The following is a 20,771-nucleotide window of genomic DNA, read 5'->3' as shown; positions in this document are numbered from 1 at the left end:
TTGGTATATCTATAAGATATTACGTATTATATTTATACGAAGAATTTAAAGAAATAAACATATTAATTTCCCTATTATTAACGTAACAACGGTCATAGCGTACACACGTAAGACGATTATCCCTACATATATACGCACAATACACAAATAGCATCTTGGTATCTTCCTGGTTCCGAGAATTGTAAACAACAAAATGAATTGTTGATTCAATAACCAGGGGATAAATGGTTCATGACATATTGAGACTTATTTATGAGTTCTATTAATTTGAGGTAATTGCGCCTTTAAATTTTGCATTCCTTCTATACATATGATACAAAGCTATGTTTACTTAAAAGATAGATACGTACGTTCAATTACTCAATGTATTTGTAAATTTGTTTTTAATTAAATAATATGAAATTATATATTTACTCTTACATCTCTAGTTTGAAGTAATTACATATTATAATGTTACTACAGTTGATTGTATATTTTATATATTTTTATGTTTGTTTATTTTGAAGTCAAGCGCCTAAAAAAAGGATATGTAGTTGTAGGTTATTATTATTTTTAATTCATGTGATGTTATGATTTAGTTTATTAAAATAAAATCGTTCCCAAAAATTTATTTTTAGCTTTAACTTGGGTTTTCAACCGATTGGGGTGATTCTATTTGTTTTGCATAGAAACTCTTATCGTTTGATCCGATTCGATCCTATTTGGTCCTATTTGAGAATCTGGAGGCGAAACACCTTCCACTTCAGGGACGTCGACTTATTTAGAGATAATACTCATTTACTATGTATACATACGTTTTAATTTGATATCAATTCTCTACGTACCTACATCACTGCTAAAACCAAATTATTACTAAAATCTTACTTTAATTGTACCGAAATTTTCATTTATATAAAACCTCAAACAGATCAAATAAAAAAACGCCAATCAGCTTCATGATACAGTAACAATAATTTATAACTTAATGAGCATGAAGATAGTTTATCAGTTGACATTATCATGCATAAACACACTCGTTCTTACATAATTTAGTTGACTTCTAAACGAGATTAAAATTGGAAGTAAATTCTGTTATATCGAGTGAGTAATTTAACTTATGTGGAAGCTAAATGTTAAGCTGATAAGTACTTTTAATTGATGTTACCAAGAACGCAGTAGCTTCTCAAATCGATTGTATTTTCTTTTGTTTTGTTAGTTGACAGCTCCGTAGGTTTTCTATGGATTGATGTGATTTCTTCTTCTTTTTGTGTGTTGATAAGAAATTGTTTTCATTTGCTCCCGATATCGAATATGGAATTGTGTAACTTGTGTAACTTTTGATATCTCTGGAACCTACCGCGGTGTTGATATTTTTCATAGAAAATAATTACTTAGCGTTGAATTATTGTATGTTACTTTTTGGTGCATTGTAATCTAGCTGTAAACTTTTTATTTTATTTATAATTTTTATAAAGTTATGTGTACACATAATAATTTTATAGCGTTTAAAATCTGATTAAAAATGTTATGTTTTAGAAGAACTTGTACTTTACATTAAACAATCCTACTAATATTATAAATGCGAAGGTTACTAAGGATGTGTGTGTGTTTGTTGTTCTTTCACGCACAAACTACTGAATCGACTGCAATGGACATGACAGCTGGACAACTGGAATCACATATAGGCAACTTTTTATCCCGATGTTCCTACGGGATACGGACTTACGCGGGTGAAACCGCGGGGCGCAACTAGCTTAGAATAAATTCTAATTGGACCCGTGTGCTATTTGTCAACAGAATTATGACGACCTACTTTTCATATCCCTCTGTGGAGTTACAAAATGAGTTAAGGAGTACTGCGGAAGCTATTGTCGCACCTGGGAAAGGAATTTTGGCTGTGGATGAAACTAATGGTGAATAAAATAATTCATTAACTTTACCTAAAACAATTGGAGTTAATACCATTTGGAATATTTGGAACGATAAAATCTCTGGTCTTCTCTCAAAATTTACTGTATTTTGTTCTAAATTGTTAATACATTCACGTATACCCAAGGCCCTTCGATAGCGAGACCTGGGTGTAACATCGGTATCCTACTGAAAAACATCTCAACAAATTCCACTGTGTTTCGTCTGTTCAAAATTCATCTGCGAAACTCCAAGATTGACCTTAATTACCTTCCATTACCTAACCTACTTATGCTAAAAGTACTATAGAAATACATATACAATAGACGGGATCATTCCCTTATTCTCCTTCGGGGAAGGGAAGTAGTGTTACATAACAAAGGGTTTACGTTATTGTATGAATGGATACATATCACCTATAAAACGACTTTATCCTGTGAAGTGACGTCACGATATAACCGAAGTGCGTAAATCATGGAATTTCTCATTTTGTCATTCATTGTTGAATGAATTTAAATACTAACTGTTTCCTTGTTTTCAATATTATATGAAAAACATTTCAGAATCACGTTATAAATTGTTTTCTTCTAATTATGTTTAAATTTTATAACCTAATGTATGTGTTTAAATCAAAACTCATGGCAGCAAAAGCACTTTTTGCAAACATTTTTTTTTCGGGTTTTAATATTTTTTTATTATAGTTTTGCACGGTTTAAGTTTTGAGTTTTGACTGTAAAATTCAGTAAATTGATTTTCACTCAATGCTCAATACAGTAGCGATAGAATCGTAAAGAAACAACATTTAGATATATAAAAAATAGTTCTATACTGTACGTATCATATAATTAAGATGAGATAAAAGCCAGAAAAATCGTTTTTGTCTGTCCCGTGTCCGGTTTTCGCACAAAAAGCATTGGACGGATTTTGAAAAACCTTTGTATATTATAGTACTCAACAGCATATAGACTATAATTTAATTAGAATTCACAGGCACATATGGAATAGAATACATATACATAGAATATTATTTATAATAGTTATACTAAAAGCAGAATAACACATGAAAAAACATGAGTAAAGCATATTATGTGTTGAAGCAATATTTACAAAATTAAGAAAAAAAATAAAATACAGATTAAAAATGTTTACTATACATACGAGTTAATTTTTGAAACGTTTTCCGTAACTTCCTTATACCTCCTCATTGTTAATGACTCGTGTAATTACGACACTCTGTTTACGATCTCTATGCAACCGATAATGCGATGTAATTTAATTGTAGCAGCTTTCTGCGTATTAATCTTTTATTTATTAGATTAGCATTGTTGACAGCTTAGTCTCATGTTAATAAAGGACTAGGTGGCTTGCCCCGGTTCCGAATTAAATCTAGGTATGTATATATATGGAAATATAATTCGTAACACGTCACATTCGTTTATTAATTTAATTCAGTTGTTTTTGAGCTGAATAATTGTTAACAAACAAAGCACCGAATGTTTCCTCTACCAACATGTTTCCTTATGTGTCCACATAAGTATATATAACGTACATAGAGTTAGCCGAATGCCCGTATCCTTTTCAATACCCTTTCCTTTATTCTCCTCTTCGAGAATTCTTTCGTAGAGGCATGAGGTCATAAACGACGTTACGTCTCTTCAAATGTACATGGGCGGTGGTAGCGCTTACCATCAGATGACCCGCCAGCTGCTTTGCCGACGATAACATAACAAAGTAAATCATTTTTTTTTCTAATTTCTGTAACCTTGGACTTTTTTCATTTAAAATTGAACTGGAACAAATGGTAAAAGTTTTATGCAATAAACAGCTGTTATTTTTAATTGAATATAACAATAGAAATCTACGAAAACACAAGATTTTCTTCAGATATTGCAATCTTGCATAGACGTAAAGAATGCTCCATTTTCGCGTACAAAGGCCTACATAAATAAAAGAACTTTTATTCCAGAGGGAATTGGCAAACTTCTTGCCACAATTGGATTGGAAAACAGCGAAAATAATAGAAGAAGGTACAGACAGTTACTCTTCACTGCAGAGGTAAATCAAACATTTGTAATTACAAGCAAGTCGAAGTACTTGGATGTTTCAACAAATTACAAGTAACTAGGAAACTAGGAGTGGGTAGACAACAATTACTAGCAAGTAACATTTGAAAATACCAGCCTTGTACACACAAGATTAATATACGCTTCTATTAGCTTCACTTGCATGTTTATAGCTTTTACGGGACAGGTTTCAAACTTTGTACACTTATCAAGGATCGGTGACATAACAATCATTTCATGCGTATATTACCCTGATTAGAATCGCCAGGATCAAATAATTTCATACGTATACTCCATTTAATATTCGTGAAACAATTTAGTTTATTTTATCATGAAAGCGTGTTTTCTTTTTACTTTGTTTATTATTGAATGTACAATATTATAATGCTAAGTTAATCATTTATGTCTCAATAGTAAATTCATCTTATATAACCACATGATGGAATTAATTTAACAATTTAACTTTATATGCTAACTTGTCATTATTTTCATCCAGAACAGTAGTTTGTTACCTTCCAGAACACGTTTCTATCAAAACTATAAAGTAAGAAGACATAAGAATAAATAAGTACACACGAACCTTGGCACTATAATACTCCTTTTCGGGGTGTCGTCTAAACTCACAAAGTTATATAGATAAAATATTTCATATCATGTTCACGCGTTTCGGGAATCCCTTTTGGCGCCATTTTCCATTTGTCACATTTGTTTCAATCACTCCCACATCTACGATTTGTTGCCTTATCTAGGCCATAAATATAATCTTTTACCTATCTTGAACGTAAATCTAGTAAATCTCCCAGGATGCCCGCACGAATGGGCCTGGGGTGATTAAACTTTTATCCCGACACTTTGAATGGGAAGTAGCACCTTTTTTATCACCCTTTACACTTGAATTATTTATCAACAATCGTTAATATAACACTCTTGAATTTAGAAGAAGAATCTAGAATTTTTATATAATATGATGCAAAACTTTACTTGTATATTATTTCAGACGTTTCCTTTAATCTATTATTTTTTATTAAATGGTGAAATCTGTACATTTTTTATACACAAATACATAAACCTTTTCACACATTACGCAATTATCCTAATATTTAAATAGTAAGGAAGAAAATTAGAAAAGGCAGCTGCAATCACGCACCAAGAATTAAAAAAAAGCGATAAAAATAGCTGTGCCATATGTGTAGATGAATGATATTCATCATCATCATCAGCCCATATATATTCCCACTGCTGGGACACAGGCCTCCTATGAGGGATTAGATGAATGATATTAAATATTCCTAATTCGAATATTGAATTAAGAAATTTATTTCAGGATGTATCCGAGAATGTATCAGCAGTCATTCTCTTCCATGAAACTGTATATCAAAAGACAGATGATGGAAGCAGTTTCATAAGTGTATTGCAAAAGAAAAATATAATACCAGGGATTAAGGTTGATAAGGATGTTGTGCCGTTGCCTTTTACTGAAGACGAAGTGACTACACAAGGTGAATTGTCTTCTTTTATTTATCTCTACAATATTCTAAATGCGAAAGTAACCCCTTCTGTCTGAATGTCCCTTCTTCACGCCTAATCAAACATTAAGATACATTGAGAACGGACAAAAATGTCCTAAGTCTAATCAAATATATACTATACTATTATATAAAAAAAAAAATAAACAAATAGATGTAGGTTTCCTAAAGAATTTGAGTCTTATAATCCCGTGTGAAATGTTACATTTAATTAATTTCTTTATATAATTTCTCCTTTATTACCTACTGTTAATATTTTTGTCTAAAACTAATGCTGGGTTAATTTACTCAGTGCAAACTAATTTATAAAAATCTGTTTCGTAATTTTTAAGATCTAAGCATAATGGACACACAGACGGCGGAAAGCCACTTTTATTGAATAAAACCACAGATAATATAACTCTATATAACTGAACCACGCTTGTGTCTAGCATGAAGACATTTTTGTAAGGCCGAGCTTTAAACCATATGTTCAACAGGTCTCGACGACTTAGCAAAGCGCTGCGCTGAGTACAAAAAGCAGGGATGCAGATTTGCGAAGTGGCGGTGTCCATTACGCATCAGCGAGAGAACCCCGTCGCTACTTGCCATAGAAGACACAGCGCGTGTGCTTGCAAGATACGCTGCTATCTGTCAGAGTGAAGGGTTGGTGCCTATTGTCGAACCAGATGTGTTGTTAGACGGTCAGTATTCCATTTCATCTATGATAATAATCATTATTTCAGCTATAATAATCGTATTTTTTTTTCATCTATATATTGCAGATGTATTGTCCGAGTTATTTTAAAAATTCTCTAGTCAAAGATAATTAAAAGGTTGATTGTGAATAGGCTTCATAGTTCGCAATTTAACGGCCTGGAATTTTGATATTGAAATATCACGGAGTTATTGTAGTCACATCGTCATCATCATCAGCCCATATTTTTTCCCACTGCTGGAACACAGGCCTCCTATGAGGGTTATAGTCACATGGATAGATCTAATCATCATAATCATGTACTCATATAGGGATATGAGACAGGGATATGATATACTAATATTATAAATGCAAAATTAACTCTGTCTGTCTATCTGTTACGCTTTCATGCCTAAACCAATGAACGAATTTTGATGTAATTTGGTATGAAGGTAGAACTGAACTTGGTAAAGGATATAGGATGATTTTTATCGCGAAAAAAAAGGGTAGAAGGAGTTGAAATAGGGAGATGAAAGCGATATAACCGAATTTCACGCGGGCGAAGCCGCGGGCGGAAAGCTAGTTGATCATAGTTGTGAAGGTGTCAAAAGACACTACAATTTCAAATATGTATCAGGTACTTTCAATTATATTGACAAAACTGTGGCCTTATAATTTTCTTGTTGTGTTATTTCCTAATATATCCGATAATGGCGATTGGGATCCATAATTTAATAATATCTTATCCTAAATTCAGTTTGTTTGTTATGTCATCCTGAAGATAATTGCATCGCGGTTTGACTACTCCTAAGCTAATCTCATAAAGTTTCGTGATCGGACGAGCATTGCTGTATAATTTGTTTGTATTTATTTATTTTGTATGTACGTTTATGATATCGATATAATTCTTTGCTAATAACAAATATGGAAAACGTGTTCTGATTTCTGATTATAAATAAATAAACGAATTTTACCAAAGAATGCATTATCTTTAATTTTTTCATAACATTTATTACGTTCTTATGAATTACTGACTATGCTGTTATTCTCTTACATTTGATTTTTCTAAATTTGATGAGCGTAAGCTTTGAAATGTTCGTAAAATGGCGAGTAATAAATAATGTTACTGGCCGGTTCGAACTGCACTGACAAAAAAGGAACAAGTGCCTTCCATTTAGTTTTGCTATGCAACGTAATTAAAAGAAATACCCGTGAAATTTTTCCTCGCACTTTTATATTATTCCTCTTTTGCGCAAAGTACTGCGGTAGAATGACACACTATTTACATAAATCTATACTAATATTATAAAGCTGAAGAGTTTGTTTGTTTGATTGTTTGTTTGTTTGTTTGAACGCGCTAATCTCCGAAACTACTGGTCCGATTTGAATAATTCTTTTTGTGTTGAATAGTACGTTTATCGAGGAAGGCTATAGGCTATATAACATCACGCTGCAACTATTAGGGGCGAAAAAATAACGAAAAGTGTGGACAAAACGGGAAAAATTATTCATTCTTCAGGGCTTCTATTGCGTGCGCTGCGAAAACGGTTCAAGATACGAAAAATATATGTATGAAAGAATTATTCCTCTTAAAATGATCTAAAAAAAAGTCCGCGACAGTATATGTCTATCTTTTAAGGTTACCTTATTAGAACCATTTTTAGGGTAATCAAATATGGTCGAATTTAATGCATTATTTGTAAGATTTGTAACAACGTAATGATATTAATCTTTATCCAAATAAATATGTTATTGATTAAGAGTATTTAATTGTGAACAATATTGTCTTTGACGTCATTTAATTTCAATGAACACCTTAAAAGATATTACAATTTTAAAATAACACCGACAAAAATCACCCGCGCCGCACGATTATAAATGCAAGTTTGTAAGGATGTGTGTGTGTTGGTTGCTCTTTCACACAAAAACTACTGAACCGACTGCAATGAAATTTGGTTCGTAGATAGCTGGAAAACTGGAATAGCATATAGACAACTTTTTATCCCGATATTCTTACAGAATACGGACTTACGCGGGTGAAACCGCGGGGCGCAGCTAGTTTATAATATAGCTTCACTTACGATTATAACGAATTGATGTAGGTATAGCTTCAATTAATTGTAATATATTGTATAATTTATATTATATACCAATTTTTTTCTATTTGTCATAATATAAATGTTTCATGTGCCCAGCTTGTTGATACGTTTTCCTTTTTCACAATTGTAAATTAACTTTTATGATTTTAATTACAATTCCCAGTGCTTTAACGCGTAGCTAATTCCACCATTCACTAATAATATGTTTTCATACATATTTATTTGTCATATAAATACTTAAAAAAATACACTACTGAGAGTTAGTTGTTGAGCATGCTTGTAAGACATTCCTAATATTAGCTTTTATGATTACCAGGCGACCATGACATCGTGAGAGCTCAAAATGTGACTGAAATTGTACTCGCAGCGGTGTACAAAGCGCTAAATGATCATCACGTTTTCCTGGAAGGATCTCTGCTAAAGCCTAATATGGTAATAATATTTTTTAAATAAACAGACAATAAATATTTTTTCGTTTATTGGTGGTAAAAACGTTATTTAGTCACTAAAGCAGACAATAGCGGCATTGATTTATTTTCACGTACCTAAATCACTGTTATTTTTTAAACTACACGGATTATAAAAACTAATGTGTATCTTTAGAGCCGTTCTGAAAATATAATTATCGATCCTAATCAAGTCGTGGGAAGCCGAACCGGGCAGCTAGTTATATGTGTTGTATGAACAAAGGTTATATAACTATAACCACGATGATTTTCGTTATATTATGAAGGCATATTCGAGCAACACGTTTTCCATATTAATTAAAACTATTTGCATAATAAGAGTGGGATCTAATTAAGTTCCGCTCTCGTTCAGGCTCCGCGAACACGAGATTGCTCTTTTGTTAAAATCATTTTCAACACCAGGCGCTTTGCTTGCTAATACGTAATTATTTACCTATACTTCGTATACCATTTATAGTTCAAACTGTTAGTATTTTACCTTTCTTTGACACAACACTTTATTAATAAAGTCTTATTTAATCCTTTTTTTATTGTTTAAATTAGCCTATCTGTCCTTAATTTGATCAACCTTTATTGTTCTGCAAAACTGAGATGTCCTCTTAATTATGTAGCATTATTTGATAAATATAAGAAACAACTAACAAGCTGTTACCCGCAGCTTCGCCCGCATGGTCATGCCAACTTTCAGCCCAAATGGTCTAATAGTTTGAAACTAATTCTCAAATATCCTAATCAGTCAGTACTTAATATATGCGTTTTTTTTTTATTAAGATATAATAAAAATGTGTTTTCATAGGTTACTCCAGGTCAAAATTGCAAAGTAAGAAATAGCCCTCAAGAAATAGCGTTAGCGACTGTGACAGCCTTATTGAGGACAATACCTGCAGCGGTACCAGGTTTGTATAATTCTAAAGAGCTTATATCAGTCTACCTTTTTTATTTCAATTTACATGAGCATGATTAGATTTCCTATGAAATTTAAATATATTCGGTGTTTTTGTGCATCAAACTACTTATAACGGCCTTTTCTAAATTTCACAAAACTAAATTTCGTTTCAAGAAACCGACGTGTATCTTGTATTTATTGTGAGAGTCGAGCACGCTTCGGCACGAATTGGGCCAGCTCCACCGGGGAAGTACCACATCCCCACAAAAAAACAGCGTGAAATAGTGGCATGCCACTGTATTTCGTGCGGTGAGCGGGGGAGGCGGAGGCCCATTTCCTTTTCCTCACCCGTTCCAGTCATTCCTTCTTTCCAGTTGTCAATACTTTCCTTTTCCTTTACCCCTTAAAAGCGGGCAGCACATTCGCAGAGGCACTAGCTCAGCGAATGTTCATCGGCGGTGGTGATCGCTTACCATCAGGCGAACCACCAGCTCAAATGCCCGCTATGACTAGAAAAAAAAAATCTTTGTTATTAGCGAATTATAAGACCGTGTACCTAATGAGATGGTTTGAGTACGTTTTTTTTAGTAATTCATCATAAATAATTTAATTGAGCTATTGATGTATTCCAAATTGTGTTAAAAATAATGTATAATAGACACTTTTCATGGAAATTAATTAGCATCCTCTTCGAAATGAAAGTTAGATCAGAGAGAAGTATGGTATCGCAGCGCTATAAATTTACTAGGAATATCGTTAATTCAATAACGTTAATTTTATTTATATTTGTCAATTACCTTTTGAATGGTAGATTATTCGAACAAAGGTCGAAGTTAATCTTGCTGAGCGAACATAGATAATTTTCAATCGCGGAGTAGTCTTAATTGTGTTTCTACATTATTTTAGGCATAACCTTCTTATCTGGAGGACAGTCTGAAGAAGAAGCAACACTGAATTTAAATGCCATCAACCAAGTACCTTTGAAGAAGCCCTGGGCCCTCACTTTCAGCTATGGGAGAGCCCTACAGGCTTCCGTTTGGAAAACTTGGGCTGGTAAAGATGCTAATGTTAAGAAGGCGCAAGAAGAGCTCATTAAGAGAACCAAGGTAAGGCATAATTACGGATATAAACTGCATGAGTGACTAATTAAAAAAAAAATAAATGAAAATGCATCATGACCTTATTATAGTGAATAATTATATAATTAAAAAAAAAGTGAATAATTATATTAATTACAATCATGTACAGAATGTGATTGGACAATTTCTCATAATGTAGGGGAATAACTTCTAAGTATATATTTTTACTAACTAAATTGTCGAATTGTAGTGTCAGTCATGCATTCTCGGGAAAAACCGTCCGGATTAAAATAATGAATCACTGATCCAAAAAGTGGCAATTCGTCAATCGGGATTTATTTGTTTTTTTTTTTACAATTTTTCATGTTTCAAAGAGGAAGAGAAAGCGATATGTAATATTATTGATATAGTAGGTATTATACGTCTTCGGTGTAGAAAAGATTACATGATAGAATATATTATTACAAAAAAGCCGTATAATATTGGTCTAAGAATAAAGAAAACAGTAAGACTGTGTGAGACATGTGCCTCGAAATAGACTGCTATTTTATTTATTAGCTCCATAAGATGGATAATAATTTATCGATACACAAAAAAGTGAGGTATGAGGAGGGTTCGAAGTTTTCTACCTATATTGTAAAACGTTCAGCAATTTGGATAGTGGATAAACGCAAATATTTTTTATTGACAACATATAAACATGAAGTAGAAAATGTTATGACATAGACCAATCCTATACGTGTCCCAGTATATTTATAAAGTAAACCATAAAATGATTAGACGGTTTGCTTCGCTAATTGCTTATATCGTAAATATGGGATCGATCAAAATAATAGAACACACGAGAATACATCCTACGGGACTTGACCCATTTAGGAAGACTTGCAATCAAACTTGTATAATAAATCTGTCATTAACAGATTCTTGTGCGTTGATTTAGCCATACCATAAGCCATAAGGCTAAAATTAGAACAATATACAGTCGATCTATTGTACATAATACCATAGACAAAAAAGAACATTGTTTTCTACCAAGATTATCTATGGTGCTAATTTTAATATATTATGTCGTATTATATTTACTTATAAGGATACCGTAAAATGTTGACTGAAATTAGATAGTTTAATAAAAAGGGCTACATTAATTACACACAATGATATTATAAGTGGTGGCATGCGTCGAAAAGGGATGCGACTCAAGACACCTGGTGCATAACGCCTTAGCACTAAATTTGAGTGACCCCCCTCGAACATCTGGATTGGAAGCTGCATAACATACCTTCTGTTCTATATAATAGTCCCGTTTTCTTTTCCTCACCCTTCCCATTCCTTCTAACCAGTCATCAAAGGGAAAGGATCCCTTATAGCAGTTAGGCACGACCTCTGCGAATGTTCATGGGCGGTGGTGATCGCTTAAAAAAATAATGATATAGAGAGATATATAATAATTAACATTGAAATTAATCTGTAGAATGCCAATATGTGCCATATGTTTTTATTTTACAGGCAAACGGATTGGCCTCGATGGGAAAATATGAATCGGGTGCTGTTCTCAGTGCAGCAGGAAATAAAAGTAACTTCAAATCCAATTATAAATATTGAAATAAGAAATAAATTTGTTCTTTAATTTTTGCGACTTTTATTTTATTGAAACTATGTATGCTGCTAAATATAATATTACCATAGTATACCATTGTTTAGTCATAATTACTGTGTCTGTGTGTCCTGTACACTGGATCGTATTTAAAAATTGTTTTTGTGTGGGATATCGTTTTAGTAATTTCAAGGAATACGACGATAATGTTAGGGAAAATTTAAGGCATCTCTAATTTTTTTGGATTAGAACGATATTGAAGTTAAATTTATTTTCTAATTACTTAACCAAAAGATTTTAATATGTCTATTGGTTGTATCGAACTCGTGACCCATAGATTATATTTTGCTTGACCGATGAACTATAACGCACGATCACAAAACATGCCATAGAATATTAAAATCTTATTATAATAAATGCCAATCTTTTTGTCCGTCTGTCAGTTAATCGATCAAACTTTACCGATTTAGATACCAATGAAAATCTTTTAAGTTATTACCTCTCTTTTTAAATCTACTTTCAAATGACATTTTTTGTCCGTGGTTCTTATCCGCGTATGAAACCGAGAGACATTGAGATCGCTCTGGGTGTGCCATCATTCCTAATAATTATATTAGTCACATTTTCAATTATTGTCAAATTTGGTAAATAAAATTATTCATTCCATCAATAAATAAATTACTTTTGTTAAAACAACTCTTATGGAAATCCCTGTTTATGCGTTTAGTCATGCACACGTGCTACTAGGAACACAGCACTCATGCGATGTTAACTTTAAATTCTCGTAACATCTGAAGAAATAAAGTACAAAGAGCAAATTGAAGTTTACGTATAAATTGTTATTTTAATATGCGTTACAGATCTGAATGTTAGCGAGACAACCAAATATTATTTTAATACTAGCTGACTCGGCAGACGCTGTTCTGCCTTACTCTTATCCCTTAGGGGTATGAAAAATAGGTGTTGGCTGATTCTCACACATACCCAATATGCACACAAAATTTCATAAGAATCGGTCCAGCCGTTTTGGAGAAGTTTGGCAACGAAAACTGTGACACGAGAATTTTATATTTTAGATTATATACATATATATCATAGGTAAAAAATGTTGTAGAATTGGTACTTATAATAATCATTGTTATTCAATGGAATATGTATTTATAATTTGAGAAGAAAAACTTATAGCTTCTATTAATAAATACATATCTATATCTATATATATAAAATTCTCGTGTCACAGTTTTCGTTGCCATACTCCTCCGAAACGGCTTGACCGATTCCTCTGAAATTTGGTAAGCATATTGTGTAGGTCTGAGAATCGGCCAACATCTATTTTTTATCCCGATATTCCTACGGGATACGGACTTACGCGGGTGAAACCGCGGGGCGCAGCTAGTATCTATATAAAATTCTTGTGTCACAATGTTAGTTATCTTATTACTCCGAAACGGGTGGACCGATTCAAATAAAATTTTGTGTGCATATCAGGTAGGTCTGAGAATCAGCCAACATCTATTTTATAACCCTAAATGATAAAAGTAAGGCAGAACAGCGTTTGCCTGGTCAGCTAATATTTATATAATATGCATACTGTGAGATTAAATGAGATTAGCGGTTTTACCCACCAAAAAAGGCAAAAATTTTCATCACCTCTTTCAATTCCTTCTTTCCCAGTATCTACAAATCATTTTGGAAAAAATATTTTTGTCTTCTTGTCTGTTTTGTTGATTTCAATACATATTTTATCCATATCGATGTTGTTAACCGTGAAAGCGTGACAGTCAAACAGACAAACATTCGAATTAAATCTTTGTGTAGATAGATTAGTTCAACTATTACACTGATTAAATATTAATAAATGTATAAATGTACATAAATTATTTACTATAAATTATGCTACACTTGCCGGCACTGATAAGATAAAACGTATTTTGTTTGTACGAAATGTAAGATAAGAAATAATTTAAAAGTATTCTGGAGTAGATTATCGCTCGACAAACAGTAATATAAGTGTGACTCAGCCAGTAACAAAAGTATGTACCTTATTTAATTAACATAAATACTTTTTCCTCATTTTTCAATTGGTTTCAATAAATTTATTTTATTTAATATCTAAATCAAAGTAAGATCGAATAATAATTGATTCCTTTTAATTCCCTTTTTGCGTATTTCACAAAAATTTCCATTTTTTTCAAGATTGTATAATCATTGTAGCACGAAACATAAGTTATGTTTCATGCGATAATTAATCCAGTCCAAAACTGAAGAAATTCAACAGCTAGCAATCTTAAAATTGGCTTATTTATTAACATTTCACAGTCAAAATGTCCACTTATTTCGAATATCCGGACCCTGAAATTCAAGAGGAACTAAAAAACATCATCAAGGCCATCATCGCTCCTGGCAAAGGAATTCTTGCTGCTGACGAATCTACAAGTAATTGATAATATTATTTTAGTTATAAACAATATTTAAATCAACTTCGGAGATCATAGGTGATACATGTAATAACATTTTTAAATAGTAATGTTTAATTCAAACAGCTGAACTGATTTCGATGTTTTTAGTATTCTGATCGCTTAAACAGGAAAAATTACAAATAGTTTCAGTACGCTTCTAAAAAAAACTGAACATCCATATCCTTTTCCTTCACCTTGCTAATCCCTTCCTTCCTTTTCCTCATCAAAGAAATAATAACTCTTATAATTTTCATATTTGCGCGAGTGTAGATCTTAAAACTATTAAACAGATTAAAATAAAGGTCATTCGTTCTATGTACTTTTATCACAAGTATTTAAGAAACAATCAAGCTACAAAATTATTTCAAAAATACACTTTTTATTTTTACTAGATACAAAGAACAGAAAATATGTAATATATTCATAAAAACACAGACAGAGTAATAAAAATTCGTACTTACTGCCGGAGGCCCATATCCTTTTCCTTGCCCTTTCCAGTGCTTTCCATTATTCCTCTCGTCAAGTCTGCAATCGACCTTACGCCGCTCCTAATGTTCATGGGCAGTGGTAGCGCTTACAGCTCCATTGCCGACATTGACATAAAGAATATAATAACCCTAATAATATCATACAATACGGATAATTATGAAGAATAGTTGGTGTCCGATAGGCATCGTATCAAATCTTTCTTAGACATATTACTGTTTATTATAAGAATATTGATTATTTTCCTTCTGGTCATTGCCTTATGGCGTACGTGAGATAGTCATTAAACAGACAATTTATCGTCGATTATTATACTAATTGTACGAAAACAAGTAGAACGTAATAGTCATTAATTTTAATAGAATCTTAAAGCTAGACTTTATGGACTTTATAATACACTAAGGCGAAGTAGATGTAAAACGTTCACGTCTGTTCTAAGGAAAATATGTTTTATATTACGTTAATATTAAGTCTATTACGTGAAATTACTATTCTAGCTGGAGCCTATAACTATATATATAATTTTACCATCGTCATTAAAATTTGTAAGCCTTCTATAAGGCATTAGTAATTAAAAACCTTGATATTAGGTATTTGAGAGTACATATTTAAAAATCAACAGATAGATCAGAAACAGTCCGAATATTAAAACCATAACATAATAAATATCGGAACATTGTGCCATATAATCGTTTAGACATTTTATTATATCATGTATCATTGATATTGCTACATTTATGTTTTTATGGTTAACCGTATCCAATCGTTTATCAATAAATGACAAAAAATATAACATCATAATGCATATTTGTTATATTCGGTTGCTTATAATAGAAAATTAACTAAGCCAATTGTTATAATGATACTTATTTCTGAAAATTTTAAGGTTCGTACATTCAATTGAATCTATCCCTTTATAGCTTCATTCGGTAGCTTCGGTTAAATAGTACAAAACATTTTTGCAGAAACCGTGGGAATACGCCTCGCGGCTGTCGAAATAGAAAATACAGAAGAAAACCGTAGAAAATGGCGCCAGTTGCTTTTCACTGCTGACCCTGTAAGTAAATTTCAATTAATGTTATAAAAATATTGATCTAAATTTATTATACATTGATGTAATTTACTCGATATATATTTAAACAAGAAGGCATGCATGTGAAATTTATTAAATGTAGTAGTCTTCTGATGGATACCGATGCCATTATAAAAAAAAATAAAAATTCTTAGAAATATATGATTTATCTTATAAACCTTCATTATATTTAAAAAGTATTAGTTAGTAAGCTTTTATTAAACAAAGAGATTTGACCGCGTTGAAGGTTGATGAACTATTCCAACAGTTTTCCTTATATTGAAACCGTTATCGGAAATTTAGCAATTGCATTTATGGAACTCTTCCTAGTTGAAGAGTTAGAGAATTTACGAAATATTACAATTAAAAAAATACATAATCAAAAAGCAAATATTTGCGGAATATCACATTATGATCCTACCACAAATCAATGCCATGAAAACATGAGTCCATAGTTCGAAAAATATGAAAATAAGATTATTTTGTAAATTCACTCTATTCCATTTGCCCCCAAGTTTCTTTTAACCTGAACCAGATGCAAAAGTAAGAGCAGTACATAATTCTAATAAATTTGATTTACTCAAATTATAAATTCATTGAGTGGAGTTGGAGGTCCTAGGTACCACAAAAAAGATGAACCTGCGCCCTGGAGGGGGATTGAAAACTGGAAAAAGATGCAGGACAGAGTTAATTGAAGGCTCTTGTTGTTGGGAATGATCAAAACCTAAATACGTCACTGTAGTAAGTAATTACTGAAACATTTTTTATGAATGTATTTTCAGGTGATTTCTGATAATATTTCTGGTGCAATCCTGTATCCTGAAACACTCTACCAAAAGGCAGATGATGGGACGCCATTCATCAAGCTTTTAGAAGACCGTGGTATTATCCCAGGAGTGAAAGTGGACACAGGTCTTGTTCCTTTATTTGGGTCTGATGATGAACATACTGCGCAAGGTAAGCGCCTTTGATAATATACACGATTTCGAAATAAATGTCATTAAATAAAGTATATTGGTTTAGTTCTTAGGTTTAGCCCCAACACAAAACGCCAACTTTTCTTTTTCATTTTCAGGTCTTGATGACTTATCGAAGCGTTGTGCGAAGTACAAAAAAGATGGCTGCCATTTTGCAAAATGGCGGTGCGTATACAGAATCTCTGAAACGACTCCCTCCTACCAGGCTCTCATAGAGAATGCGAATGTCCTCGCGCGTTTCGCTTCTATTTGCCAGAATGAACGTATCGTACCATTTCTAGAACCTGAAGTTTTGACTGACGGTGAGTAAAGAGAGCAGGCTACAAGGTTTGGTCTTGATTACCCTTTTTACACGCTTTTTATTAGCTTCACCTGTATGTTTGTTTGTTTGTTTGTTTGTATGTTTGTTTGTTTGTTTGTAACTGACTTCTTTGGGCGCGATTTTGACCCACTTTAAACGGCCAGATTTCGTTCAAACTTTGTAGATTTATTGAGGACCGATGACAATACACTAATTTGATAAAATTATTCCAGTTTTCAATTTGCAAAATATGATTTTTGTTAAAGCGTGTTTTATAGTTTTTTTAAACTATTATATTTTATAATACAGGGAACTTTCCAATGAGTTTGTACTCCCTTTGATTGAGTGAGTAAGAAGGTTGAATGTTTCTCGATGATATTAACATGATTAATTAATTATTAATGGAAAGTCGAGTTACAAATAATTACCTAACAACATTAACACAGTTTATTAAATTTTGTCAAATGATTACCAGGCGAACATGATCTGGTGAGAACGCAGAAGGTGACGGAGCAGGTGTTGGCTCACTTGTACAAAGCACTCAGCGACCACCACGTCTACCTCGAAGGAACACTGCTCAAACCCAACATGGTATGCTAAATAATAAATATCTTATATTTGCAATAAGCTTCTTTACTAGAACTAGAATAATATAGATGTGGTATGAACCAGAAATAAAAGATAACTTTTAATGTTTATTTATCTAACTCAATCTAAATCTAAAATCAGTACGAACGAATTTAAAGATTTTATCTATGTTATGTTGAACATACAAAAAACTGGTAGCCTGTAAATTGCTTAGTATCGGTATATAATATTAAAGATACAGTTTTTTGGTTGACGCTATTAATAAAGCCAATAAGTTATATTATTTTGTTCTTTTTCATTTCTTTATGAGGTTCAAAAGCATCTCAGAAGACATACCTAGATGTTGTAGATGTAAAAAATATTACTACTAGTGTATTCTATTTATACTAATGTTAATTGTAGTATTATAGAATATATAATATATTAGTTAGTATTGTATAAATTTGCTGTAATTTATTATAATAATTGAAGGTACACAGAAACATTCAAAGAATTATATAATTTCACATTTATATATATATATTATTATTAAATTTATTTAAAATGTATTTACCTACCTGTGGTAAATATATTTTAAAATGAATTAATAAGGATATAACTCTAGGTGATGGCGGGTCGCAGTTGTAAGATACAGTACTCACCACAGGATGTTGCGCAGGCAACCGTCACCACATTGCTCAGGACTGTACCTCCAGCTGTGCCGGGTAATTTAATAAAATAATTATCCTATTATAGGCGCCAGATATCTTGTAAAAGCAATCTGACCTTATTGTAGTGTTTGTTAATTGCAAAATACATATATTCGTTGCAAAATAGTTTTTAATACTTATAAAAAGGGCACAATTTTTTTTTTTTGTTTAATTGTTAGGGTTTCTGTACCCGAAGAGTTAAAAAAGACCGCTTAACTAGGACAGCTTGCTGTGTGTCTGTGCGTTCGTCTGTCACTAGGTCGTATCTCCTGAACGATAGTTAGATTATTGAAGTTTTCAACCATGTATTTCTGCTGTCGATATAAGAAAAATTGCTAATGAAAAATTAAAGATAAGCAACATTTGGTACGGTCATATATTAGGTGGGTTCTTGTTTGACACTAATCCTTTTTGTCAAAATCCGACTCACACTTGTCCGGTTTTTATTATAGTTACACATTACCTACTATAATTACTTTGCACTTGGTACCATAAAACCCTATTTAATATTTTTGCGCACAAAAGTTATATGCAAAATTTATGTATGTAATATATGTATATATTTTATATTATATGTATTCAATGTATTATTTCGCGCGCGGCTTCCCCCTCGCGGTCAAAGGAAATTCCCATCAGTATAAGATGTTTCACCACAGTAAAAGAAATATCTGTCAACCTGTGACTTCACCAAACACCAAAATCATACTTTAAATCGCTCCATTTCGATATGAAAGTAAAACAAATAAATAAACAATCAAACATTCGCATTAGTAATATTAGTAAGGATAATGCTATTTCTGATACCTGTAATCTATATATTACTTTACTTTAATTTCCAGGTGTCCTATTCCTCTCGGGTGCTGGTCAAAACGAGGAGCAGGCGTCAGTGAACCTGAACGCCATCAACACCGTGGACCTGAAGAAGCCCTGGACACTCACCTTCAGCTACGGACGCGCGCTGCAGTCCTCAGCATTGCGTATTTGGAAAGGCAATAGCGATAATGTAACTCGAGCGCAAGAACTGTTGTTGAAAAGGGCTAAGGTAATTATATTATATCTGAGGTCTGTAACCTGTAGGTAAATTGCAGTGTTACATACAACGTTCTCGTGTATTTGCATACAGCAAAGGCGTTATATTTAATTCAATTATTGATATACATCTATTTGTGTTACAATATTTTTATCAGTAACTAGACACTCGTCCCGGCTCCGCCCGGATATCAAGATTCCTCTTGTATCCTAAAGGAGCATTTAATCGGGATGAAGTATCCTATCACCCAAGTCAGCTCACACCCTGTCTGTATACTAAATTTCATCAAAATCCTTTCCGTAGTTTCCACCAAACAAACTTTCACATTTATAATATTAGTGTGATTAATGCCATTATTATTGCTATATAACACTTTTGAAGTAAATTTTAAATTTTCATGTATTATTTATCATTTTAATTGACCGATATGCTAAACGGAACGTTCAGCTACCTAATATTAGACGACCGACTTACTTTAACTTTTTCGCACCCAAATCGGACTTATCTAAATTCTATAAATAAGATAGAATATAAATATGCATGAAGAACATAGTCGCTCGAGGGCAGGTAAAGCTGCGGGCATAAAGCTAGTCTAGCGGGCATAAAGCCTTACATAGTAACAACTATCAGGCTTGGACTATAGAGTCACGTGACATAAATAAAGAACAAGCATCAGGGACCATTTGGTGTGAATCAAGATATTGGTTATGGAATTCCCCAGTACCTTGCTGTTCCTAGAAATAACAATAAATTTTTCAGAACAAAAACATTTCCCATGCAATTTTTATAATCGCAAACAATGTGAATAGAAAGTTTTATTAACCCTTGGCATGCCTGGTAGGGTCTGTCAGACCCACACCAACGCGCGAACCGTTGTAGTTCATTTAAATTT

At 32.5% G+C, this 20,771-nt stretch overlaps 2 protein-coding genes across 2 annotated transcripts in view; both read left to right on the top strand.

Annotated features, from left to right (window-relative positions):
• Window positions 1-1,776: 1,776 nt before the first annotated feature.
• Window positions 1,777-12,285, top strand: LOC119832821 (fructose-bisphosphate aldolase-like). The gene is made up of 8 exons (XM_038356603.1): window positions 1,777-1,892; window positions 3,854-3,942; window positions 5,275-5,449; window positions 5,956-6,159; window positions 8,568-8,683; window positions 9,515-9,614; window positions 10,511-10,710; window positions 12,190-12,285. The coding sequence occupies exons 1-8, from the start codon at window positions 1,781-1,783 to the stop codon at window positions 12,283-12,285; spliced, it is 1,092 nt and encodes a 363-aa protein (XP_038212531.1). The 5' UTR covers window positions 1,777-1,780.
• Window positions 12,286-14,601: 2,316 nt separating this feature from the next.
• The window catches only part of LOC119835821 (fructose-bisphosphate aldolase-like), a 7,546-nt gene continuing 1,376 nt past the window's right edge, over window positions 14,602-20,771 (top strand). Inside the window, exons 1-7 of the mRNA XM_038360841.1 lie at window positions 14,602-14,713; window positions 16,188-16,279; window positions 17,077-17,251; window positions 17,370-17,573; window positions 18,048-18,163; window positions 18,765-18,864; window positions 19,689-19,891. Of these exons, the coding sequence (XP_038216769.1) occupies window positions 14,602-14,713; window positions 16,188-16,279; window positions 17,077-17,251; window positions 17,370-17,573; window positions 18,048-18,163; window positions 18,765-18,864; window positions 19,689-19,891 (1,002 nt within the window). The remainder of the gene's footprint in view (window positions 14,714-16,187; window positions 16,280-17,076; window positions 17,252-17,369; window positions 17,574-18,047; window positions 18,164-18,764; window positions 18,865-19,688; window positions 19,892-20,771) is intronic.

This window comes from Zerene cesonia, chromosome 2 (genome assembly GCF_012273895.1).
Source record: "Zerene cesonia ecotype Mississippi chromosome 2, Zerene_cesonia_1.1, whole genome shotgun sequence".
NCBI lineage: Eukaryota > Metazoa > Arthropoda > Insecta > Lepidoptera > Pieridae > Zerene > Zerene cesonia.
Note: the sequence above shows the minus strand (reverse complement) of the source record. Positions and strands in the feature narration are given on the sequence as shown.

Bases quoted from the DNA above. Each gene is read 5' to 3' on its own strand.
- LOC119832821 (XM_038356603.1), top strand. From the start codon at position 1,781: ATGACGACCTACTTTTCATATCCCTCTGTGGAGTTACAAAATGAGTTA. The intron at 5,450-5,955 runs GTGAATTGTCTT...TATGTTCAACAG, and splicing joins AGACGAAGTGACTACACAAG to GTCTCGACGACTTAGCAAAG. The intron at 8,684-9,514 runs GTAATAATATTT...GTGTTTTCATAG, and splicing joins CTCTGCTAAAGCCTAATATG to GTTACTCCAGGTCAAAATTG.